Here is a 26,739-nt window from a genome sequence, read left to right on the forward strand (position 1 = left end):
AATTCCATAGACAGAGGAGCCTGGCAGGCTACAGTCCATGGAGTCGCAAAGAGTTGGATACGACTGAGTGACTGACCATGCACACACGTACAGCCTACTTTAAAGAGTTAGTGTAAGGACTAGAGGGCTTCCCTGATGGCTCAGCGCTGAAAACTCCACCTGCAATGTAGTAGCCGCAGGAGAGGCAAGTTTGATCCCTGGGTGGGGAAGATTCCCTGGAGGAGGGCATGGCAACCCACTCCAGTATTCTTTCCTGGAGAATCCCATGAACAGAGGAGCCTGGTGGGCTACAGTCCATAGGGTCGCAAAGAGTTGGACACAACTGAAGTGACTTAGTACACACGCACACATAAGGACTAGAAATAATACACATGATGGGATAAGCACGAAGACACTGTTTCTGTCACTCAACACAGGGTCACCAAAACCCTTACTGAAGACTCAACTCTAATGCTGTATCTTCATTGCAACACTGTTGCTCTCACTATTCCAGACTCCTACCAGTCACCTTCTAGTTAACCCCTCTTTACAAATCATAGCCTTGTTATGATAGTGTGCATTTTAAATTGTGTTCTTTGCTTTCTTCCTTCAGATCTGTAAGAGCAAAGCTAAAGAATCACAGCAATATTATCACAGCTTGGCTGTCCGGCAGAGTCTGGCTATCCATTTTAACATCCAGCAGGACTGTGGTCACTTCCTTGCCGAAGTTCCTAAGCGCCTGCTTCCCTGGGAGGATCCCGATGCCCCTGAAGAGGAAGAGGATGACATGGAAGCAACGGAAGAGGTGAAAGGAGAAGCTGATGGGAAGAGCCCAGACTTGGGCTCCAAAGCAGAGTCGTCCCACAAAGAAAGCCAGGCAGTCGTTAGCAGGAAGCAGAGAAGCCACGTTGTGGTCATCACCAGAGAGGTTCCCTGTCTCACAGTGGCCGACTTTGTGCAAGACTCCCTGGCACAGCATGGGAAAAGCCCAGATGCGTACGAGAGGCAAGTGTGTCTGCTGCTTCTGCAGCTGTGCTCAGGCCTGGAGCACCTCAAACCCTACCACGTCACCCACTGCGATCTGCGTCTGGAGAACCTGCTGCTCGTCCACTACCAGCCCGGGGGGCCTGCCCAGGGCCTGGGGCCCGTGGAGCTTGGCCCCACCCCATCCTGTCCCACAAGGCTCATCGTCAGCAATTTCTCTCAGGCCAAGCAGAAGAGCCATCTGGTAGACCCTGAGATCCTCCGGGACCAGTCCCGCCTTGCCCCAGAGATCATCACAGCTACGCAATATAAAAAGTGCGATGAGTTCCAGACAGGCATCCTCATCTATGAGATGCTGCACCTTCCCAACCCTTTCGATGAGAATCCAGAGCTGAAGGAGAAGGAGTACACTCGGGCTGACCTGCCCCGCATCCCCCTCCGCTCCCCCTATTCCCGGGGCCTGCAGCAGCTGGCCAGCTGCCTCCTGAATCCCAACCCTTCTGAGCGGATCCTCATTTCAGATGCCAAAGGCATCCTCCAGTGTCTGCTCTGGGGCCCCCGAGAAGACCTCTTCCAGACTTTCACCACCTCCCCCAGCCCTGCTCACAGGAACACCCTGCTCCAGAACTGGCTGGACATCAAGCGCACACTGCTCATGATCAAGTTTGCCGAGAAGTCCCTGGACCGGGAGGGTGGCATCAGCCTGGAGGACTGGCTTTGTGCTCAGTATCTGGCCTTTGCCACTCCGGACTCTCTCAGCTGTGTTGTGAAAATCCTGCAGCCCCGTTAACATGTCCCAGTCCCTGCTCTTACTTCATGTGTCACCTTCTTCAAGTTGCCCACACACTTCCCCTTCCTGGTACTCATACAGAATTCAAGGAAAGAGGAGAGACAAGTCTTCCATCCCCATCCAAGCCCAATGAGACGCTAAGTCCATCTTAACATTAGGAAAAGTCAGCCGCACAGATGTGCAGCTGCCATTCATGGGAACACCCTCCGCCCTAACTATCTCCAAGTGCAGGAAATATGAAGATGCATCCTTGAATGACAGCTCCTCTGGTTTGACCCATGAGCTGGGTCAAGTTCCTCTGGAACTCTGAGTATCACCTGTCTTTTTAACACCATGTATTTATTCTCACTAGCAATAGACAGATTTAACCAGTACTTACCATCATCTACTAAGCTTTCACAACAGACTCTTTTCCTTTAAAGGATCAATAATTGGCTCTCTTACCAGGCAGAACTGCCGTCCTTAGCATCAGCCCAGTTTTGGTTCCAGGAATTACATCCTTTGTTCCAGCAGATGGGAGAAGGACAAGGAGAGAATCCATCCTTAGGGTCATGCACCCATTTGGTTTCCATTGTCAGTAAGTGTGTGCACTGTATGGAGGAGGGCCCTAAGTCTCCCCCCGTGCTGCCACTGCCTGAATCTCTTTTACCTTGGTTCTGTCCCCACTTGCCAGTGAAGTTTGGGTTTATCAGCCCATGACAGAGCTGACCCAAGGTGGTGTCACCAGTGCCCCAGCAGGGCAGAGTACAGTTCAGATCTTACAGATAACTGGCAGGACACAAGGAGATGGGGTTCCTGCACGTGCAGTTCTCTAGGGGACATCAGGGGAACAGTTTAAAGGACCGTTCTTTGATTACTGTCAGAGCTGTCAGCTTTGGCAGCCAGGGCTGCCGGTACCCAGATCACAGTTTTCCCCTCAGCCGTAACTGGCCAGCCTCCTTCTATCAGCAGCCAGTGTTAACTAGTCTACCAAATGCTGTAGACAACAGCTCTGCATGGAAATGGCTGTCCATTGAGCCGTAACATCTCCCTCAAGGGCACGGTGTGGCTGGCTATTAGGATGGCCAGAAGGCAGAGGAAGGGGAGAAGGCCACTGATGAGACTGCCGACCTCCTCCTCACAATGCCCATATTGTCTGGAGAGACTGCCTCCCGGCTGCATGGGCACATTGCTCCCGGGGACTCAGAAACAGCACTGCGGGCAGCCCACAGGGAGTCTGGATTGCTGAGGGGGTGGCCAAGAGCCATTCACCCTGCATGGGGTCTGTGCTCCCCTCCTATGGATACATGTGCAATTTTTGTATGTATTTTTTTTAGCTGTATATGCAGTGTTTATGTTGCAACTTCACCTGAAGCAATATCCACAGAAACCCTCCCCTTCTTCCCTTGGCACATATTTGCGCTGAGAGACGAGTGTCCCTTCCACCCAGTATGTGTGTGTGTGTGTGTGTGTGTGTGTGTGTGTGTGTGTGTGCGCGCGTGTGTTTTATTCAAAACTGTGAGTATCTGTTCTGTTTACTTCAACTTTGAAATCCCAAGAGTCACTCAGACAGTGTGAGTGTGTGTACACGTGTATACCCATGTGTGTGCACATGCCCGCTGGAAGTAGAGGCCAGGCCTCTGGGGGAGCAACCTGTGGCAGGGTTGATAGACACATCCTCTGCCTGGTGGCAAGACAGCCCTGAGCCCCGCATCAGCTGGTGCAGAGCTTGTTAAAGCCAAGCCTGATTGTGCAGTATTACTTAGATAGCACGTTAGTGGCCTTTTGGTAATTCCTAAACTTTTAACATTATTAACCACCTTTCATGTGATTCACCTATATCAAAGAGAATCAAGAAAGGAGAAGAATGTATTTTATTGTGCTCTTCTTTGCTTCTTTCTTTTTTTTTTTTAAGAGAATGGGACCCGTGAGGCCCATCTGGAGGATGCCCCTGTCCTCCCGGCCAGCAGTTCAGGACTTCCAGGGAAGAGAGCTGGTTGGCCCACACAGAGGCTTGTCTCCTCTGGCCAGAGTGCAAGGCTCTGCCCCCTAGGAATGGCCACAGGATGGGCGCGCCGCTGCAGGCCAGCAGTCCACTCTCTCTCGGTGTCCTGCGACCTGGCCTCACTTTGCCTAGCAGGCTTTATTAGGTTGACCTTAGCTAACCCACGTGCACATAACCCCCTGCCCAGTTACACACTGAAGTGGCAGCGCACAGACCACTGACCCTGTCAGCCAGCACGCCCCCTTAGCAGCCTGCTCTCCCTGGTTTGCGCATTGAGACACTTTCTCAATGTCACTCTCATGCTGCCTTCCCCGTGTGAATTTGAATGTTGACTATTTAATGCAGTTTCATATTTAATGAAGAATGTTTCCTGGTCCCTTTATTTGTTTTCTAGGCATCCTTCACCACCACCACCCTCCTTTTTTTCTCCTGTTTCTGTTTGACTTGGATCCAGTCTTCTTCATTTTAACTCGATAGTATTATAAGCACGGACACCCTCCACTACCATTATCTTATAGCACTGGCAAACCGAGCACCTTTTCACATCAGATGTGTTTAGTACTGTTTTCATAGTCAGAAAGGGCAAAAGATGAATGCCAGCTAGTCACAAAGGGACTCAGGCTGCTCCGAGATGGGTGGCTAGATTAATAGTTCTCTGAGTGAGGGCCGAAGAACGTAAGGTGGGGAAGGACAAAGGTGTTACAGGTGAGAACAGAATAGGCAAGATAACCCTATTTCTAGGCAAGAGGTATAGTCAGATGGTCCTCCAAATATTTTTCCAAAATGATGAAATTCAATCTCATATTAACACAAATATTTTGCATTTCCATTTTAATTGTAGCAGAAACTTTGAATTCATTCATCAGCTGCAAAGAAATCCTGCCCTCAGACACAGACATACATATTTATACATATTATATATATATATATGAGTTTTGGATTGTGACTAGTATAGCACTTTAAGTTTTCTCAAGTAACATCAAGTTATTGTCTTCAATACGGATTGGATTTTTTCTCTTCTTTTGAAGTCTGTACTGTAGATTCTTCCATGTATATTGAAAATTTGAACAATTAAGCCGCTATTGGAACTTTTCCTTAAGCCACATGAGCAAGAATAATCTCTCGTACACTTTTAGGTACTAGAGAAACAGGACAATGGCTGGAGTAGCCAAGACCAAGACTGAATGTACAGCAGAGTGCCTTGTTAGCGTGCTAACTCGTCTGGGAGAAAAGGAATTAGATGTTCCATGGGAAGGAGGGGGGCTGTGAAAGGGCTCCCTTGCTCACCTGAGGAGAGCCCTTGTGGCACTAGCATGATGCCAAGGAGCTAATTCATCAAGAATAACAGCAAGATGGTAGAAAGAGCAGTTGCAACCCATGGCGTCAACAACAAAAGAATGGTGAAGGACATCCACCAACCCATAGGCTAAGTCAGAATTGGAAGCCAGGAATATGGCAGTGGGTTTTAAGTTTTGCCCTCGGAAGATAAACTGGGTGAGATATACAGGGGAGCACAGCACTCACATTCCCTAATCTACTGATGTTGAAGGGGCCAAAAGTAAAATCGGTTGGTTAGAATTTTAAGAGTCTGAGTAGACTTTCACTGTCATTCGGGGCCAGTTGTGCTTCCAAACTCAGTCCAAGTTTGTGAACTTAGAAAACTCTAAATCAAGTGATCTGAGTCTCTGGAAATATTAATGATAATCCTGGGAATTAGACTACCTAAAATTGTATTTTAAAGTCTCTAGCATTATAAAATATCCATGAAAGATCTTTGGGGCCTACTAAACAGTAGGGCATAGAAGGATTGCACTCCACTTCCCACATTTGAATTAAGAATACTTTGGTGCTAGGAAATTACCTGACTTAGTTTTGCTGAAAGGAGTTTCCCCTAGATGTTACCAGCTGCTGCTGCTGCTAAGTCTCTTCAGTTGTGTCCGACTCTGTGCGACCCCATAGACGGCAGCCCACCAGGCTCTGCCGTCCCTGGGGTTTTCCAGGCAAGAGTACTGGAGTGGGTTGCCATTGCCTTCTCTGAGATGTTACCAGCAGTGATCTGAAAAAAATATGGGTTAGTTCCAGAAACTGGGATGGGCTTAGGATACTGTGCTGTATTCCAAATGATTCTAGATGTATAAATAAAGTATGAACATACTTGGGATGGGCAGGGAGTAACTTGACTTTCTGGTCTAACTCTGACATGTTTTTTATTCCCCTTACTAATTGACAAGGAGTAAAAATTCTGGTTCAGCCTAATGAGTGAACAGGATGGCTGCCCATGAAAGCAGTGGTCAGTTTTACCTCACTGAAGCCCATATTCTCAAAGGCCCCAAGTGCTGTGCCAAGACAAATCCAAGTGCCACTTTTGCTCAAGTGTGCACCGCAGCCTGTGCTGACAGCAGCGCCAAAGGTGGGGATTCCGTGGACCAAAAGTGATGCCATTAGGGAAGCCACGAGTGGTGCCATGCAAGATTCTAGATAGAGATTATACCAAAGAAACCAAGCCTCTTTGTCCTGATGATTTTTAGGTGATGAGGCTGAGTTATGACAGACGCCACGGGAAGAGAATTCACATGCATTCCACATCCAGGTATTCCGCTGATCAAGTAAACCATCCTCAAAAAAGCACCTATTTTTTTAAAAACAAGTCCATTTTGTGTACTGGGGAGGGGGAAGATGATGCTAATGAAAACTTTGGGCAGATTATAAATTCCCCAGCATTTCAGGAGAAGGAAGTATCCCCTCTCCCATGGACATGATTGTGACAATCGCCCAAACTTCAGCTTGGGAACATCATATCCCTGTAATACTGAAAGCTGAGGATTTTTTTTTTAAGAGATGTGGTAGTTTCAATAGGTTTGTTTAAAAAAAAACTCTTGGGAAATTTCTTTTTAAAAATGTAGTATTTTTTATAAACCAAGGTGTTCACCACTCATCATCACCACCATTTAATATTTATAAGTGCCCAGAAAGCACAAGGTGCTATACAGCTGTTAAACACCCTCTCTCCACAGCTGTTTGAAATTAGAGTAGGTTTTTGCATCAGCCGCTGCAGAAGCTCTCTCCCTTTTCCCTGGGCGGGCTGCAGGGGCTTGCCTCCGGGACATCCCGCCAGGTGTTTCCCACGTCGGAGCGTTTATTCCACCTTCTCACTTTTTCCCATCTATTTGCCTCCACTTTTATTTTTTAAATCAAGAAAGTTTCAGGGAATCAAAAGAGATCAGACATTTTTTAACCTAGCAGAAGTACAGAGTCATATATTTTGCTACAAATATTATATTATGGAAAATCCACTTTGCCCGTGTAGTGTGTGGAAAGTGTGTGTGTGTCTGCGCTCCCGATAACTTGAATGTTGAACCAGCCCTATGGCTTCAGGGTAGCATTTTTGAAAGATAAACCACACTGCTTCAGGAAACTTGCTCCAAATAGCTACTTGGTTATCCCTTCCCTCAGCAGTTTTAAAGGGTGTTACATGCAAACACACCGGGATGGGCTTTTTCTGTTGATAGGCCGGGCATTTTGGTATGAGATGAGGGCAGAAGCAGGATGCCGTCCTCCTCAGTGATTTGAATCATGGCAGTCCTCATTCCGCTCTCCCTTGCATCCCCCACTGGCTCTGCCCATGCTCGCTTTTTGAAAATCTTGTTTCTTTTGTTCTTTCCTGGAGCTTCACCTCTCTACTTATCACATTTTAGAGTTGTAGAAACCTACCAACGAAAGGTCCCCTCTATCACCAGGTGGCGCCGCCCTTTGGTTTGCTGTGGTACTTTGCTGTGTTCTCTGTGGCATCATGTTACTATGTAAATAAATTCATTTTCATATCCAGTAAAAACAGACAAGCTCTTGTCCTTTCAGCTTCTCTCCACACTGACTTGCCGCGGACCTGGTTACATCTTAACTCCCAGGAGGTATGCCTTCTCAGATGTTCCTCCCTGCTGACCCGGACTTGTTTTCAATTCATTCCCTCCCTGAACTGAGAAAACCAGGCATAGAAGGGCAAGTGAATGCCTTCAGTTTTCCCTCAGAGCTCAGAGGGCTGCAGGTTTGCTGTGTGAGATCGCCCCCTGGTGACCAGTCGCCATATAGAGGTCCTGTTAGTCGCCCAGTGGTGTCCGACTCTTTAGGACCCCATGGACTGCAGCAGCCAGGCCTCTCTGTCCCTCACCATCTCCCAAAGTTTGCCCAAGTTCATGTCTATTGCATCGGTGATGCCATCCAGCTAGCTCATCCTCTGACACCCTGGGTTTGTTTAAAAGGTCCTGGGTTTGTTTAAACGGTTTGGTTAGCTGGTTGTGGCTGAGCCTCTCAGTGGCCATCTCAGAGCTCTGCAGACAATATGAGCAGAGCAGGACCTTGTACAGCATCACCTGCTACAGAATTCACATCGTTTGCCTGTTCCTAAAGGTACACGGTCACACACCGTGTGCTCACAAAGGCAGACAAGCTAATGAGCAGACACTTCCGTAGCAGACAGAGGAGGCCACCTGGCTCAGGCAGGACGAGTCCACAGTGGGCAGAGGCAGTGACAGCTGCCACGTCACTGGAGTAGAATGGATGAAAATGCAAACATACAGACTCTAAATTTAGACCAGATTTTAGAGCTCTTAACCCTTTACCGTGGACACTGTTTCCAGCCCTGTGTTTCTGCTTCTCTCCACCAGCAAGCACTCTAGAACTTTCAGACATAATATTTAAGGGATAATCCAGAAAAGTGATTGCCAGACTCAAGTTATATATTGCTGAGGAGGTAAAAACTGTACTGATGTGGGCCTCAGAGCTCTCTCTGTTGCCTGGGCCTGGGAGGAAGGGTTAACAGGATAAGGCTGAGAGACAACTCCCTGGGACATAGGCTCAGCTTCTGGAGAGGAGCCCAGGGAACTAACCTTCTTTGTTGTGAACTGAATTCTGGAGGGAGAGAAGCAAAGAAAGAGACAGCAGGTGCTGAGAGGTCTCAGCATCACAGAGAGGGAACACAGTAGGCTTGGGTCCAGCCGTCCAGTGCTCTGCTGGTGAGGAGCCAACCGGGACCCCTGAAAGATACAGGCCTGGATGATGAGGGTTCAGAGCTGCCCAAGCCAGGCTCCAAAGCGAGTGGAGCAAGGCCACAAATGGGATCCCTCTGAGCTTTGCTATGACTGGAGAGAGATCCTGTTACCCCTTCACCACCTTGCCCAGCATGGGATCCATTCCTAAGAATTTTGTCAGTGGGCCCTCAGGAAGACCACTCTTCCCTTTGATTCTGGATTGTCCAGAGGTGAGGGACCACTGACATTTGAGTGGGGCCTCTGGCTTCCCTGGTGGCTCAGATGGTAAAGAATCTGCCTGCAATGCAGGAGACCCAATCACCTAGGTCAGGAAGATCCCTTGGAGGAGGGCATGGCAACCCACTCCAGGATTCTTGCCTGGAGAATCCCATGGACAGAGGAGCCTGGTGGGCTACAGTCCATAGGGTCACACAGAGTCAGACACAAGTAAGCGACTAACGCTTTCACTTTCACTCTTTTTTTGGCTTCCACATGCCTGGGAGCTGACTTCTTTCAACTCAGGTCACAGAATCTCTAGTTCTTTCCTACCTGGGATTCACGGGTGCGAGAAGCTCTCTGGGTGCCTGGCACAGGGTGTGACTTCCGTGAGCTCTGTGCTGTTCTCCAAGGCTCGGCAAGTTATGCTTCCTTGTAAGTGAGCCCAATGCTCTACAAGGGAAGGGACTTCATTAGTGCCTCAGGAGCCAAGGGCTGCAGTTGGCGGCTGACAGCTGAAACTTAAAAACTGAATTGCAGACAGGGTGGAGGGAGAGGGATCTTGGTTGCCAAGATCCAGTTCTCTCAAATGTGCAAACCTCTGAGTGGAAATAGGCTGCCTGGGCACAACTCCTGACCTCCCGGAGATGTTAGGTAACTTTCCACACACACATATCCCAACTAACTGCTCCCTTACCCTCTGAAGGTACACGGAAGCAACCGAAAGGCTGAACCTTACTGGTCACCAGTCCCAGCTGGAGAATCTAAGCAGGGCTCCTGGGTGCTGGAGAATGTGCTCGGTGAGGGGGACCTGTGGTCCCAGGAATAGAGGGGCACCGAATTTCTGTCAGGGGGGCCACAGAGCTCTTGCTCTCTGGAGCCGTTACCTCACACTTGGGCTGGAGTCCTGGAACCAGGGGTCGGAAGTTGGGCAGAGTGAAAACTTGCAAGCCTGTGGCTCATCATCTGTTCTTCCTCTCCCCACAAGTGCCTGTTCTCCCTGCATCGCACTCCACCACACACCCAGGGGCACACCCGAAACCACCCCAGGCCTGCTGCCCCAGCCTTCCCTGCCCAGGCCACTCATGCCCCCTGCTGCCGAGGACAGAGCCCACTGTGGGTGTGGGGCTCTGCAGGCCTCCCTGCTCAGGCTCTGAGCAGCCCAGCTTCCCCCACTGACCTCTTTCTCCTCAAACTCCTGACCCTGCACCTTTCCCACACACTCTGCGCAGCTGGCCTGGCTGCTGCTCAGAGAGCCCTGGGCTAATGCCAGTGGGAGCAAGCTTCATCCCCACTGCCATCCAAGGAGATGGCGCCATTTTGCCCATTTTCACTGAACTAATCAGGATTTGAACACAGATCTGTGTGCCTTGTCAGCGCTTTTTTCTAGGAGCTCCAAAGAGATCAAGAAAGAGCTTCTTGGGATTGAACTAGCTTAGTTTTATCTTCACAACAACCCTATGAAGTAGGTTCTAGAATTATCCCATTTTACCCACAAGAAGACAAGCCAGAGAGGTTTTATTAACCCCAAATCCCTAGTGAGGGAACTAGGATTTGTCCTCAAGACAGTCTGGCTCTTCCTCCCAGCTCTCAGAACTCATGGCCTTCCTCCCTCACCCCCTTCAATCCCTCAGAATCGTCAGTGGCCTCCTGATGCCCAGAGAAAACAACCCAACTGCAGAGCCCAAGTCCCACCCCCTGGTCATGCTTTTTGCTAACCAGACCTCCACACCCTGCTAGGCTGGTCTCTTTGCTGCTCAAACACACTGGAGATTTCCCTGCCCACACTGTTCCTGTCCTTACCTCCCCATTCTTCAGGCCTCCATTCAGCCAAGAAGCTTTTGGGGTGACTCCCACTGGAAATGTTCTGTCATCCATCTGAAATCAGCAGCCTGCTCTCAGATTCGGCACTCAGCCTAGGGTGTGTGTCCTGCTCCTCTCATCGGTCTCCTCAGAGTCTGAGTGAGATCAGCAGGAGGGGCAAGGACAGCACTGTGCCTGCAGCACCTGCCTGAGGTCCTGGGCCAGGTTTCCCCACTTCTAATCCTCACTCCAGTCCTCTGACCCCCACTGCACATGAAGAAATCTTAAATCAGAGTGGGTGAGAAATTTGTCCAAGGCTGCCCAGCTGGATGCCAACAGCTGACTCATTGGAAAAGACCCTGATGCTGGGGAAGAAGAGGGCAGCAGAGGATGAGATGGTTGGATAGCATAACTGATACAATGAACATGAACTTGAGCAAACTCCAGGAGATGGTGAGGGACAGGAAGGCCTGCTGTGCTGCAGTCCACGGGGTCACAAAGAGTTAGACATGACTTAGTGACTGAACGACAACAAGCACAGCCAGAAAGTATTAGGGCTGAGATTCGAGCCCAGCCTGGCTCCCTCAGAAGCCAGTTCTCTTGCCCACCACATCACAAGTCCTAGCCTGTTTCTGTGCCAAGGGAATGGTCTGAGTCCTAGTCATTCATTCCAACTGTGACAGACTGGGGCAGCCTAGGAAGGCTTCCTGAAACAAGCAAAGTGGGGAATGGGGGAGGAAGCAGGTCCAGAGGGGCCCGCCAGACTGAGCAGTCAGATCCCAGCTCCTTCCGGAAGGGGCTGGCCAGGAACGGGTGTCAGCTGAGGAGAAGGAGGCACTGGCCACCTTCTGAGGCCTCCCACTCAAGAGGGCCCAGAGCAGACTTGCCTCCCCTCACCCCACTCCACAGGTGGAGAGGGGCAAAACCTGCCAAATCAATAAAGCCTAGCTTCACCCAGCCAGCAGGTGCTACCATGGGGACCTTCTAGGACAGCTTCTGGGATGAAAAGGGTAACTGGGTGACCACCAGTCGCCATAGAGGTAACATAGAGGCAATTTGGCAACTTTCTCCTCCTTTTTCTTCTTTCTCGTGAGTGTGGGCGGGGGGTATGGGGATGGAGAGAATCTACCTTCCATTCGTCCACCCTCTCCATTTCCCTCCCTGTCATGTTATCTAGATTGTAAAGTGCTCAACCCTTTGCCAGATCTTTGTGCAAATATACACAAACCATACACATACACCTGTACAATACTCTGCAAATTGCTTTTCCCACTTAAGACTGACCCAATAGACATTGCAATCATAGCACTTCTCAAAAGGCAGCTTCTCTCACTAAAAATGATAGTGTTATATAACATTGTTGTTGTTTAGTTGCTAAGTCATGTCCAACTCTAAGACCCCATGGACTGTAGCCTAGCAGGCTCCTCTTTCCATGGCATTTTCCAGCCAAGAATTCTGGAGTGGGTTGCCATTTCCTTCTGCAGGGAATCTTCTCAATGCAGGGATCAAACCTGCATCTCCTGCACTGGAAGACATTGGCAGGCAGATTCTTACTGCTGAGCCACCAGGGAAACCCATTATATAACGTACATACATTATTCTTATCATTATTTCCGCTTCTCGGGACATCTAGCCACATATTTGTAGAGATGGTTAAACAGTGAGACGTGAGAAACTACAAAGCTCTCTTAAGAACTATAATAGAAGTTGCACAGATACAGAGATGAACCCCCAGGTTGGGTAGCAGGACCATGTTATCTTCTCAAATATTTCATTGAATTTTAAATCTCAATGGGTTGTTGTTGTTGTTTTTCTTTTTGACCTTTACAGAATGGTTCTGAGTCACTTGGAAGAACAAATATGTGAAAGAAACCCAGGAATTGTTGAAACTGAGAGGCTGTTTAAGTATATGAAAAAGCTATAATCAATAAAACAGTGTAATTGAGATACAAGAAAAAAACAGGTCAGTATAACAGAATAGGTAACTTGAAAACAAAGCTTATTATCTATAAAAAATGTAATATAGGATAAGTTAGACATTACTATATGGGAGGGAAAGAAAGTCTTATCCAATAAGATGTGAATCAGTTAGCTCTTTGGAAAATAATTAATCTGCACACTGTAAACCCAAATAAACCCAAGCAGATCAAAGAGCTACATGGCGCAAAGGAAAGGAAAAATGAAAAGCAATCCTAAGAACTTGAAAGAAAGCTAAGTCAATACCCGTTTTATCTCTTGTTGATAGAGGACTTTCTAACTTAAAAAGCAATAGAAGGCATCTGAAAGGGAAAGATCAATAGGTTTGACTACATAAAGATGATAAACCTTCATCCACTGAAAACATTAGAAACAAAACTGAAAGGTAAATAACCGCCAGAAAAACCATTTCAACAAATATAATGGACATAGGGTTAAAATCCTGTTACAAAGAGCTCATACAAACCATTAAGAACATAAAATGCCAATGGAGAGATGAGAACAGACAAGTCACAGAAGAATCCAAATGCTTAACCTTTCTAGAAACAAGAGAAAAGAAAAACTAAGAACCTAAAAACCCTTTTAATAGCTTTTTCTGATTATAAAAATGATGTACATTTACAGTAGAAAATCTGGAAGATAAAATTGACCCACCGGGTCACCATACAGAAGAGACTCATACTGAGGTCTGCTGTGTATCCTGCAAGTGGTGCTTCCTCTGCCTTTTTCTTTTTTAGTTTGAATCCTATTGTTGGCTTCCCATTTTCTGCCTATCAGGTTAACAAAGCTCTTTTTAAAGCTTGTACTCAGTGCTGATGACAGTGTATGAGGTTCAGACAAAGTAGGTGCAACTGAATTTGAGGGGAAGGGTCTTAATTCATCCTGTCCTTTTCCTAAGGCCACAACTGAGCAGGGGTGTTAGGCCAGTCGTGACCCCAGGAGCCATGTAGAGACTGCAGATCTCCAAGACCAGAGCACCAGAGTCTCCAGGGGGCTTTTCAAAAGGACAGACTCTGGGGCCCCACCCAAGTCTGATGGCAGAGGCCTCCCTCTCCCCGGGGTCCCACAGTTATTTGGAGCTTGCCAGAGGCCTCTCTGCCCTGAGTCTGGCTGCCTGGGTTTGAATCCACACTTCACCTCTAGTTAACTATGGTCTTCAGGCACACTCAGAGCCTTGGTTTCAATGGAGAGCGCCAACTTGCAGAGTCATTGTGAGGATTAAAATCCATCAAAGGTGTTTAGCCCACTGCCTGGCAATAGCATGTGCTCATACTATTTCGTTAGCTCAAAAGAAGGAACTCCAACTATTTGCTTTCTGTTTTTATTACTCAGGACCTATCAAGGGATTTTTGCTGAACAAAGGCACTGTGAATTCAAATCTCTGCCTCATGAGAGTCAGAAAACTGTTCACAGCTTTCAAACAGCGGTTTCTCCAGCTTTCCAAATATCTCCTGGCTAAGTTTCAGAAAGCCCTGCTAACTGTTCTTTCTCTGAACGCTTCCTACCTGTTCAAGGTGACACAGCACATCGGAGGCAGAAAGCATCCCCTCTCCCCTGACAAGGGGGTCAGCGCAGACGCTCCCGGGCCCTGCCTGTCCCATCCTTGCTTTTCCACAGAGCCACATCAGGGCTGTCATTCCGGCTCCCCTAACGACCAACAACTGGGCCTTGGCATAATAAATGCTCCGGTCGAATGTACTTTATTTTGGGGAAAGTCATTAAACCACTTTTGTGGAAACATTTTAATTGAATTAGATTGTTTTCTGATTGTAATAAATGTTAATTAATTGAGTGGGCTGGGTGTCCTTGGATCAGGCTGGCTTCTCTTGGTTTAATTAGGAGGAGAGTGCAGACTTACTTCTTTTTGTCATAAGTCTGAGGTTTAAATTTATCTTTTGTGCTAATAAAGTAATCAGGCAGGTGCAAGGAGCAGATTATTTTTTATATCTGAAATTTAATAGCCCGCTTCACTCACAAGCCTCTGCTTGGCATCATCGGGGCACGACCTAGTTCCCTTGTCTTGGCTTAATGAGGTTTATCCATGTCTTTGGGGAAAAGAAAGAAATATTAACTTCTGCAAAAGTCCTTTTGTTTCCCAATAATACCAGTCACCTGGTTCTAAGGGGACAACATTGCTAAAAGGAGAGGCGGGTGGTCTGTGAGGCACCAAGAACCACTCTCCTACCCCCCGCCAAATTTTTATTCACCCGTAGAGTAGGCAGGCAGACCTGGGAAGTTCCAGAAACTCAAAACAGCCCAGAGACCCTGGCAGCTTCCTCATTATAGAGATGCTGAGACTGCAGCCCAGAGAGGAAAGGATCATGCCCAAGGCCACACAGCATGGCCCTGGTATAGTAACATCTATGGACCAGAGAATCCTTAATAACAAATTCAGTTTGGGTCAACTAAAACTGACACAAGCCAGACCCTGGATTAGCAGTGAGGGTGGAAATAGGTCCAAAGGAGTTTGCACAATTATAAAATATAAACTGGCATAGAGGTCACACAGCATTGAAGGCAGTATTAAACACTAGGCACATTGTCTCAGACTTGGGGAGGAAGGGCAGTCTGGAAGCCTTCAAGAGGAGGTGTCAGCATTGGGTTTTGAAGGATAAATAGAAGTACGCCAGGTGGACAAAGCATGGTGAAGAGCATTCCAGACAAAGGAAGGTCTGCACACACGAGAGCCCCAGGAGGCTCTCAGAGGCTCAGATTCGTGCTGGAGAACACCCCTCTTTCTGTCTGCTGCAGTAGAGAAGGGTTCAGAGGGAGAGCCTATGGGTGGGGAGAACCAGGTGAGGGAGGCTGGGAGACCCTCAGCTCAACTCATTGCCATGAAAATGGAAGAGCAGGGCTAGATCATGAAATGTTTAAGAAGTAGAGTCAGCATTTCCTGGCTTGGTCAGGTGTCCTGAGGAAACCCTGGGAGGGAGCAGATGAGGAGGATGGAGGGGTGACACCTGCCCTTTTGGACAAACTCCCTAGCTACTGAATGGTTGTTCTTCCTCCGAATGGGTCTGCAAGGTGGCAACAGCAGCAACGGCTTGCAGCTAGCAGCTTCCTTTAGCCAGATACCATTACACGTGCTTTGCCTGCACGCACACACATTTCCTCTTCAGTGTAACTCTGCCAGGTGGATCCTGTTCTTACCCCCATTTCGCCAGTGAGAAAGCCACAGAGAGGAGCCACGACTTGCCCAAGGTCACTAAGCTCCGGAAGTGGGAGAGCGACCAGCAGCTCCCCACACTGAGCCCGACCTACCCTGGATAGGTGTGCTCGATGTTCAAATGGGGCCTTACTGACTCTCTACCCCAAAGTATCCCTAATAGGTGACCACAGTCTAGGTTTTCCTTTGAGGAAGCAAAAGACCTTCCCAGCACCAAACATCATTCTCCAGGGGCACCAGGGCTGACCTGGGCATCTCGTTCCCTCCCGCCTCCATGCCCAGGCCCTTCTTGCTGGTGGGAGGAGGTGAGCCGGGCTGGGCTTCCTGCTTGAAGGCCCCCTCACAGTATAGCAAGAAGGGCCTGGGTTCAAACACACTTTGCTCCATGTAACCCTGGACAAGTTGCTCTTCCTCTCCAAGCCTCAGTGACTCCATGTCCGCCCCTGCCCCCAGGGCTGCGGGGGTGTCTGGAGCCCCAGCACACGGTGTGACTGCGGCTGCCCCAGGCTTGCTCTTGGCTCCCTTCAGGCTGAGGGGGTCTGAGGACACAGAGCCACCTTCCAAACGGTGTCCTCACAGGTGCAGCCTCTAACCTCAGAAACTGGACCCCAGGCCTGCCACCCAGGAATCAAGGCTGCTGCCAGTGGACCCTCTTTTCTCAGTAGGTCCTCACCCTTCAGCAGACCCTTCAGCCATTGGTTGGCCAGGAGCCCCAGCAGCACACACCTTCCCTGTTCACTCACCACCCTGTCTCTGCCTGTCAGAATTCCATTCACCCTTCCAGGCCTCAGTCTGCCTGCCTCCTCTCCGACCCCATGGGGCCTCTCCCTACCTGCTCTATGCCCCTTCTGGCCCACCTGCCACTGGGTACTTGTCTGATGCTAGCAAGCTCCCAGGGTGGACCCAGGCCTCTAAATCACCTCCAGGGCCTGCCAGAGTCATTCCTTCAGGAGGGACAGCTTAGGGTTGTGGATGGATGGAGACAGGATAGAATTTGGCAAATTCTCCTACCCGCCCTTCCCATCACACATACACACGTGTGCATACACGTATGCTGTCACACACATATGCACACATGTGTGCACACATGTACGCTGTCTGGCCCACCTTCCCATTTTGTGGTCACACTGGCCTTCCCTCTAGCTCTGTCCCCTCTACCTGGGCTCCTCCCCACTCCATCCTGCTCCTCACTGGGCTGCCCCAGATCCTTATCTGGGCGCTGGTAAGTAATCCCACTCCACGTTTCTCACTGGGACACACCTTGACTTTGGGGCAAGGCCAGGCCTTCAGCAAGGTGCCACTGCACACCACTGTGGCCCTGTCCCTAGGAAAATATGAGGAACGTGGCTGGGGAGCTAGTCATTAACAGGCTCCAGGAAACTCCCCCCAAATCCAAGGAGAAAGCCAACTGAGATCCTTCCCAGTGAGGCCAGGAAAGGGGACCGTGAAAGTGAGATTAGGAAGGTTTCCCCTCTCGCTCCCTAATTCCTAGAAAACAAAGCAGCAGAGCCAACTGGGTCCCAATTGATGGTTTCCTGTCACCCGCCTCCTTCTCCTGCAGGACAGACCAGCTGTTAGCACCAGATTAATGACCACAATTAAAAGCAAAATGCCCTTGCCGTGGCCCACTGTCCTCCCACACCTGTGAGTCCGGAGGCTGAGCTCTAAGCCCTGGGAATGGAAGATTTGTAATGAAATCAGACAGGCCTCTTCACCGCTGATGGTATCAGGGCCCAGGGGAGATGCAGACTTATTTCCTAATCTCCCGTGGAGCATCTGTCAGCCCCGCCACACAGCAATGTCATTCCCATGCCCAGCAAGGACCTTTCATGGGGCTGGCTGTCCGCTGCCTGCCAGGCCATCTCCCCAGCCTCTCCTCCAGCCCCTTCTCTTTGCCTGTGCTCAGGCTGCATGGACATTCACACACACGCGCGCGCACGCACACACACACACACACACACACACACACAGCCTGGTTCATTCATAAAGTGCCTGATCTGTCCCTTTTGCATTGACAGAAGAAAGAGAAAAATGAGAACGTCTCTATAGCAGTGTTGTGTGTGTGCGTGCTAAGTCGTTTCAGTCATGTCTGTCTCTTTCATAGCCTTCCAGGCTCTTCTGTCTATGGGATTTCCCAGGCTAGAATATTGGAGTGGGTTGCCATGCCCTTCTCCAGAGGATCTTTCTGACCCAGGGGTTGAACTTGTGTCTGTTACATCTCCTGCATTGGCAGGTGAGTTCTTTACCACTTGGGCTACCTAGGAAGCTGGTATAGCAGTGTTAGAAAACAGTAAAGGTACTGTTGACAAACTAGTCATTCCGCAGGCTTTCTAGAAGCTAAGAAGTAGATGAGAACAAGCGAAATGAGAAGCCCACTGGTGCAGCACAGCCCATGACCCACCCAGACTGGGGACCAGTTTTCCCACCAGAGAGCTTCTGGGTGGCATGGCTGAACAGAGGGGCAGGAGGAGGCCCTGGGAGCTGGATGCCCAGCCTTTGCCAGTTAGGACTGCATGCTGAGTCAGTGAGGGGTGTGGGAGGCTCACACAGGACAGAAGGGATAGGGCCCCACAATTACCACAGAGGAAAGCATGGGGGGATCTTGGTAGTGGTGGCAGCTCCCGCCATGCCAGAAACTTCTCTACTGCTATTGGCTATTACAGCCTAGTCCCCTTGTGGACACCTGAGGCTCCGCTGGCAGAAGCTGTAGGACTGGGTGGGTGGGGAGCAGGGAGAGTGGCCTGGACTCCTCTGGAACAGGCCACAGAGACCTGTCCCGCCCCTACCCCAACCTCGTGGTGTGGGCAGTACTCCACGAGACCTGGGATGCCAGGCACAAGTGATCCTGTGGCTCCTGCCCCCACATGGCCATTTGCTCCCAGTTTATGTACTTGGAAGGGAACACTTCCTGCCCATACCTCCCCAGCAAGGCTCAAATGAGGCCAGGAAACCTTATGTACCACATCCTCCTCTTGATATTCATCGCAGGTCTTAGGCATCAAAGGTTCTGAGAGGTCTTGCAGTCACTTTTATTCTGTTTTACATTCAGCGCACTTACTATGTGCAGTCTTGTGAATTTTGACAAAAGATCACACCCACATAACCCACAGTCGTATCATTTGTACAACACTGAACATTTTCATCACCCCAGGAAGTCCCCTCATTCCCCTGGCCCATCACCTCTACTCCCACCCCGGGGGCAACTGATTTATAATAATAGATTAGTTTTACCTGTTCTGAAGCTTCATGTTTATGGATTCTTACACGATACATGCTCCTTTGTGTCTGGTTTCTTTCACTCCATGTATTATCTGTAATATCCACCCACATTATTGCATGTGTCTGTGGTTCATTACTTTTAATGGTTAAGGAGTATTTCGTGGTAAGATACATATTTATTACAATGTGTTTATCTATTTTCCTGTTGGTAAATATTTAGAGTTTTCTGATTTTTGCTTGGACAAAGCTGCTATGAATACTTCTCTGTACTAGACTCTGTGTGAACATGTTTCACCTTTTTCCTGGATGGTTTTACCTAGAAGTGGAATTTTGAGGTGCATGTAAACCTCTGAACTGCTTTACAGAGTACCAGCTTACACTCCCCCTGAAATGTATAGGAGTTTCTGGGGCTCCATGTCCTCACCATTATTTGGTGTTATTTTGTCAGTAACTTTAAAAAAATATTTCAACTCATCTATCACACTTACTCTACCACTGAACTTTTTTCTCATGATCGCTTTTAATATCCCATGGTATTGTGCATGTAGGTAGTGTGCAGTAGAATACTTGGAAAGTAAAGATCTAGACTTTCAGTTATAAATAGGAGAAATCAAAACATTAGCTATAATAATAAAGAACAAGAGGAGAAAGAGATGCTCAGAAGAGGAGACAAAGGCACAAAATCAGAACAGGCCTCCAGTGGAAAGGAGTGAGTTCAGTAAATAAGAGATAACTCTGGGACTTCCCTGGTGGTACAGTGGATAAGAATCCACCTGCCAATGGAGAGGACGGGGATTTGATCCCTGGTCTGGGACGATCCCACGTGCTGCAGAGCAACTAAGCCGTGTGCCACAACTACAGAAGCCTGCTTTCTCTAGGGACGGTGAGCCACAACTACTGAGCCTGCATTCTGCAACTACTAAAGCCCGTGTGCCTGGAGCCTGTGCTCTGCAACAAGAGAAGCCACCACAAGAAGGCCATGCACCCCAACAAAGAATAGCCCTCACTGTTCACAACTAGAGAAAGCCTGTGTGCAGCAAGAAAGATCCAGTGTAACCAAATAAATAAAATTAAAAAAAAATAATTTTGGAAAACTTCTGAGCCACATTTTTTGAGAGATTCGAAGAATTTCACATAGATAAAACTGGAGCAGGCTATTACAAAAGAGAAAGAGGATTCATAAATTACTAACATGATTGCAAAATGAAGGTCACTTTGTTTTTTTTGTTTTTTTTTTTGTAAATTTATTTATTTTAGTTGGGGGCTAATTACTTTACAATATTGTAATAGTTTTTGCCATACATTGACATGAATCAGCCATGGGTTTACATGTGTTCCCCTTCCTGGACCCCCCACCCACCTCCCTCCCCATCCCATCCTTCTGGATCATCCCATTGCCCCGGCCCTGAGCCCTTGTCACATGCATCGAACATGGAATGGTGTTCTGTTTCACATATGATAATATACATGTTTCAATGCTATTCTCCCAGAACGTCCCACCCTCACCTTCTCCCTCAGAGTCCATAAAATTGTTCCATGCATCTGTGTCTCTTATTCTGTCTCGCATATAGGGTTATCGTTACCATCTTTCAAATTCCATATATATGCATTAGTATACTGTATTGTTGTTTTTCTTTCTGGCTTACTTCACTCTGTATAATGGGCTCCAGTTTCATCCATCTCAGTAGAACCGATTCAAATGTATTTTTTTTAATGGCTGAGTAATATTCCATTGTGTATATGTACCACAGCTTCCTTATCCATTCGTCTGCTGATGGACATCTAGGTTGCTTCCATGTCCTGGCTATTGTAAACAGTGCTGCGATGAACATTGGGGTACACGCGTCTCTTTCAATTCTGGTTTCCTCGGAAAATGAAGGTCACTTTGAAGTGAAGTGAAAGTCGCTCAGTCATGTCCGACTCTTTGCGACCCCATGGATTATACAGTCCATGGAATTCTCCAGGCCAGAATACTGGAGTGGGTAGCTGTTCCCTTCTCCAGGGGATCTTCCCAACCCAGGGATCGAACCCAGGTCTCCTGCATTGCAGGCAGATTCTTTACCAGCTGAGCCACAAGGGAAGCCCTATACTCCAATACATTGGTGAAATAAACAGTTCATAAACACAAATCTTCAACTACAATTGTTTTTAATAGATAGTAGCTCTAAAGTTCATTTTGCTGCTGCTGCTGCTGCTAAGTCACTTTAGTCGTGTCCAACTCTGTGCAACCCCATAGATGGCAGCCCACCAGGCTCCCCTGTCTCTGGGATTCTCCAGACAAGAACACTGGAGTGGGTTGTCATTTCCTTCTCCAATGCATGGAAGTGAAAAGTGAAAGTGAAGTCTCTCAGTTGTGTCCGACTCTTCGCGACCCCATGGACTGCAGCCTACCAGGCTCCTCCGTCCATGGGATTTTCCAGGCAAGAGTACTGGAGTGGGTTGCCATTGCCTTCTCCAGAAGGTCACTTTAGAAGTATCCAAAAGGAGAATGCTGAAAATGCAAAAAGTGATGTGGCGAGAGAGAGCAAAGAGCTCAAGAAAGGGGAAAACATTACTTAAGTAAGGAAAGACTTGAATTTATATTTGAAAAAGCACAGTACATCTCAGCAAAAACTTGATAAAGAACAATCAAGACCAACAGCAGTTGGTCCTGGCTTTTCAACAGACTAATTAAAGAAAAATCAAGACTTCAAAAAAAGGACAGAAGTGATAGGAGAATTTAGTTTAAGGTAAAGATGGTATTTTAAATCACAGAGGAAAATACCATTTAATAAAGGGTTTTGGTATAACTCACCATGTATCTTTAATAAAAAAAAAAAAGGATAGCTTTCCATGTTACTTCCTCTCCTAAAATTCCAAATGGATCTTAATTGTAACAATGAAATTATAAAAATAATAGAAGAAAATCTGTATATTAGCTAAGGTGCTGTAATGGGTAAATTCCAAAAATATCAGGTGCTTAGCCCAATAGTTTAGTTTTTGCTCATGTGAAGTCCAACTGGAAGGGGTAGAGTGAGATGGGGATTTTGCTGCCCACAGTTTTCCCAAGACCTAGGATGAAAGAAGCAGTGTCATCTTCAGCAAGTGAGCTCCCAGGTTGCTCTGAGCACTGATTCCATTTGTCAGTCAGACAATAAGAGAGACGATTATGCATGAGAAAACACACACATCCAAGACAAGAAGGAAGTGGGAATAACCTTTGAAACTGAGGGAATTTCAAAATTATAAGAGGTTTCTCTGCATAACTCTATGCAAATAACTTTGAAATATCTAGTTGAAATATTGATTTTATAGGAATACATTATTTATTAAAACTGACCCCAGAAGAGAGAAAAAGTCTAAATGGATAAATCTAATAAAAGAAATAGAAAAAGTTGTTAAAGAGCTAACCCCTAAAACAGATTTCAGAGGGGAGTTCTACAAAGCTGAAGGAATGGACATTCTCAATGCTCATTAAATTATTCCAGAGAATAGAAAATAATAAGCACGTGAGGAGGGAGTGGGGAATTATCCAGCAAATGACTATAGAAGCTCAGGTTGCCTGGTAACAAGCTGAATGTCCACTGAAAGCTACCCTTATCTCACAGTCAAAGTTCAATTTTCCACCAGCCTGCCAGATGCCAGCAGTTAGTATTCTAGACAGTTCTCTGAGAAGCTGGCATCTAAACTTAGTCTGGACATCTGGGCTCCTCAGTTATGAAAATCTTTCTTAAGCCAATTTAAGCTGGGTATCCATCTCTTATAAAAGACTTGTCTTATTCAGTGGATAAACCATATTCTATTCAATTCTTAATGTAAATAGGAAATGATACACTGAAATACATTTGCTAGTAATCTAAAGATAAGCACTAATAATATGGCTGAGCGCCAAAGAACTGATGCTTTCGAATTGTGGTGCTGGAGAAGCCTTAGACAGCAAGGAAATGAAAACAGTCCATCCTAAAGGAAATCAACCCTGAATATTCATTGGAAGGACTGATGCTGAAGCTCTAATACTTTGGACACCTGATGCGAAGAGCTGACACACTGGAAAAGACCCTGATGCTGGGAAAGATTGAGGGCAGGAGAAGAGGGGGACAGAGGATGAGATGGTTGGATGGCATCACCAACTCAATGGATGTGAGTTTGAGAAAACTCCAGGAGAGATGGTGAAGAACAGGGAAGCCTGGCGTGCTGCAGGCCAGGGCGTTGCGAAGAGTTGGACACAACTTAGCGACTGAACAACAACTAATAATAATAAGGATATGATATGGAAGTTAAAAACACAAGAGGAAAAACAAGTAACAGTCAACGCTTTGTCAACCCAACAAAATTCAGAAAAGGGAAAAAAGAAAATATTGAGAAAGAATAATTAACAGAAATCATGAAATTGAATGGCAGGAAGACCAAACATTTTATTGTTACAGCACACCTGTGAGTTACACTTGATCTCTTTATTGGGCGCACACATTCTTATACACACTCATACACGCATATCCAGTTATAGACCAGTCAGTTACAAAATAACAAAGACTAGCACGAAAGGTCTGGCAAAGATAGTCCAGGCAAAAGCTGACAAAGCAATGTAGGACATGTTCATATCAGACAAAGTAGAATTCAGGACAAGGCGCATTAAGCAAGATAAAGAATATAAATTTTTTCAAATAAAAAGTATAGTCTGCCAGGAAGATGTGATATAAAAAGGACTTCAACCCAACCATAGGCACAGTGGAAGGGTTTATCATAACCTAAAATCAAATTGAGTGAAGAGAAGGTTTGAATATCAAATTTAACAAGCTTCATGTGTAGCCCAAAGGTAAACTATCTGTTTTATTTTCAGATCCTTATAGAACAATAACAAAAATTCACCACATAACACACGGGCCACAAAAATATCAGAAACCAAAAAGGAGAAATCAGATGAGCCACATTCTCTGCTCATAACGTATAAATCTAGAAGTTAACAACAAAAAGATAAGGTCTTCACATCAAGTCTAACCACTTGGAAATTTTCAAATATTCCTCTAACTCAGTTCTCAGTTCAGTTCAGGGTCTCAGTCGTGTTCAACTCTTTGTGGCCCCACGGACTGCAGCACGCCAGGCCTCCCTGTCCATCACCAGCTCCCGGAGTTGACGCAAACTCATGTGCGTTGAGTCGGTGATTCCTCTAACTAGCTCAAGTTAAACTGAAAAATTTTAAAAATCTGATGACAAAATGCCTGAAAGGGCTAACAATATTTCACACCAAAACCTAAATACCCTGACTGAAGATCTCCTCAGAGCAGTATCATAGTCTTAAACTTTTTTGTGTAAAGTCAATGTCTCATTCACTCCACAAAGATATTCTGAGTGCCTGCGATAGGCCAGCACAGCTCTGGGTGCTGAGGGTAGGGCGGTGACCAAAAGAGAGAAGGTTTCTCTGTGGAGCTTAGAGGCAAGCAGATAACTGTTGGGATGGTTTTTTAGAATATCCTAAATAGTCAATTCGAGAAGCTGGAAAGGTATAATAAAATACTCTCAGGAAAGTAAGAGAGAGGAATAAAGAAAGTGTAAAAAATTAATGACAGAAAAATCAAACAGAATTGATAAAATTAAGATCTGATCAGACTGCTAGGAAGACTAAGAAGAAAAGAGACATGAAAAAGTATCCTTAGAAAATGGCAAAGGGAATGATAGAGAGAAGATTATACAGATTTTACACAAATGACATGTATAATACAATGTGAAAATTTTTTTGAAAACAGGTAAATTAGAAAGCTATTATGGGTAAAATGGAAACACTACTAGAAATACATAAATTACCTAAGTTGACTCAATAAGTGGTGGAAAACTTGAGTGGTCCAATAACTATAGAAGAAAGTGAAAAGATTGTTCAGGATCCAATCACCAAAACACATAAATACCTAAATGATTTCAAAGTAGAATCTGACAGTGGTACTGATGAACCTATTTGTAGGGCAGCGATAGAGGTGCAGACATAGAGAACAGACACGGTGGGGGAAGGAGATGGTGGGACGAATTGAGAGAATACATGGAAACGTATACACTACCACGTGTAAAACAGATAAAAAGTGGAAATTTGCTGTGTGTCACTGAGAGCTCAACCCAGTGCTCTGTGACAACCTAGAGGGGTGTGATGGGAGGAGATGGGAGGAGTGGTTCAGGAGGGAGGGGACATATATGTACCCGTGGCTGATTCATGTTGATGTATGGCAGAAACCAACACAATATTATAAAGCAATATCCTCCAATAAAAATAAATAAATAATTCACAGTAGCCCTCAGAGGCAGAAGGAAGGCCCTGCTGGGTCTGGGTTCAAGGCCTGCCTGCCATGGATGCTGAATGTTATCTAATGATCTTTCTACAGCTCTTGAGATGATTGTATAATTTTTCTTGTTTGTTCCATAAATGTAGTGAGTTATACTGATTGAATTTTTAACATTAAATCAAAATTGCATAATCAAAAAAAAGTAGAGTCTGACAAAATTTCGAGGACTGGTATTTTTACTTAATATGTAGAACATAAAGATGTAAAGAGACTCTTTGGCAAAGCTGGCATACCAAAATCTGATACACAAAATAAACACTGGAATTATAATTGCAAGACTTTAGATGCACAAAGAATGAGAAGGCTTAGGCACAAACTGCCCGGAAGGAGTGTTACAATCGGAGGCACTGTGTGTGTTCACTTGAGCGTATGAGTGGCCAGTCACACAAACCCAGCTGTGGGGACATCTCATATACTGTGGTTCTGCCCTCCCATCACTCCTTATATCTATAATTTCTTGGAGTATTTCATACAGCCAATTAACAGGGGAGGAAAAGAACCAAGCAGGGTTTACACACAGCTTGTCCACTGGAAGTGGACTCCTGTGGTCCTGCTGTCCCATCCAGAGGTGGCCCCAGAAGAAGACGGAGAAGAGAAATCTTAACAAGGGCAAAATTTAAAACATTGTATCTTATTGATCACTCTCCTTGAAGGCAAGATGGCCTGAGATACAGATCTACATTGGTTCGTGAGCAGTAGTTAATGGTCTGATCAGGGGCTTGGAAAGAACAAGAGTGGAAATTGGTGACCATGTGGTCTGGGGAAGATAATGTGGATAGAGCTGTCAGAAGTGACCCAGAGACAGAGCCTACTGTGTCTCACGTAGATGCTCTCCAAAATGCCCTCAGTGTGAAGGAAGTTCTCAATAACCAGGTGGACATGGTCACCCACCCAGTGGGTGAGCTGACCTCTATCAGCTTCTTTCCCCAGCTAGTCCTGGGCCTGCTCAGGAATAAAGTGGTTTTGGAGGCAGGAGCAGAGATCGCCTGGTGGAGTAAGGACTTAACAGCCATTCCAAAGCTGAAGCAGCCACTGCTGCTGACAAGGGTCTAACTTCCAGCAGTAGAGACCAATTGTGCAAATCTGATATCATACTACAGTGGAGAGGAACAGTCAACTCTATGATAGCGAGTCAGTTATATTGGACTCCTTCCATCATGGAGGAACAGGGATTTGTCCTCGTTGGAATAAATATGGATATTGGAGGTGAAGAGATATTTTCTTTCCTTCATGCTTTCATCAGGACTGACATCAGTGGACTTCATAAATACTGTCAGAACAACCCATAC

At 46.7% G+C, this 26,739-nt stretch overlaps 1 protein-coding gene across 12 annotated transcripts in view; it reads left to right on the top strand.

The window, feature by feature from the left end:
- PEAK1 (pseudopodium enriched atypical kinase 1) overlaps window positions 1-4,812 on the top strand; it is a 315,488-nt gene extending 310,676 nt beyond the window's left edge. For all 12 annotated transcript variants that reach the window (XM_081549532.1, XM_081549533.1, XM_081549531.1 and 9 more), the window contains one exon: window positions 593-4,812. In XM_081549532.1, the coding sequence (XP_081405658.1) occupies window positions 593-1,753 (1,161 nt within the window). In that variant the 3' untranslated portion in view covers window positions 1,754-4,812. The remainder of the gene's footprint in view (window positions 1-592) is intronic.
- The last annotated feature ends 21,927 nt before the right edge of the window (window positions 4,813-26,739 follow it).

The sequence above is a fragment of the Giraffa tippelskirchi genome, chromosome 12 (genome assembly GCF_054371585.1).
Source record: "Giraffa tippelskirchi isolate mGirTip1 chromosome 12, T2T-mGirTip1v1.2.pri, whole genome shotgun sequence".
In the NCBI taxonomy this organism is placed as follows: domain Eukaryota; kingdom Metazoa; phylum Chordata; class Mammalia; order Artiodactyla; family Giraffidae; genus Giraffa; species Giraffa tippelskirchi.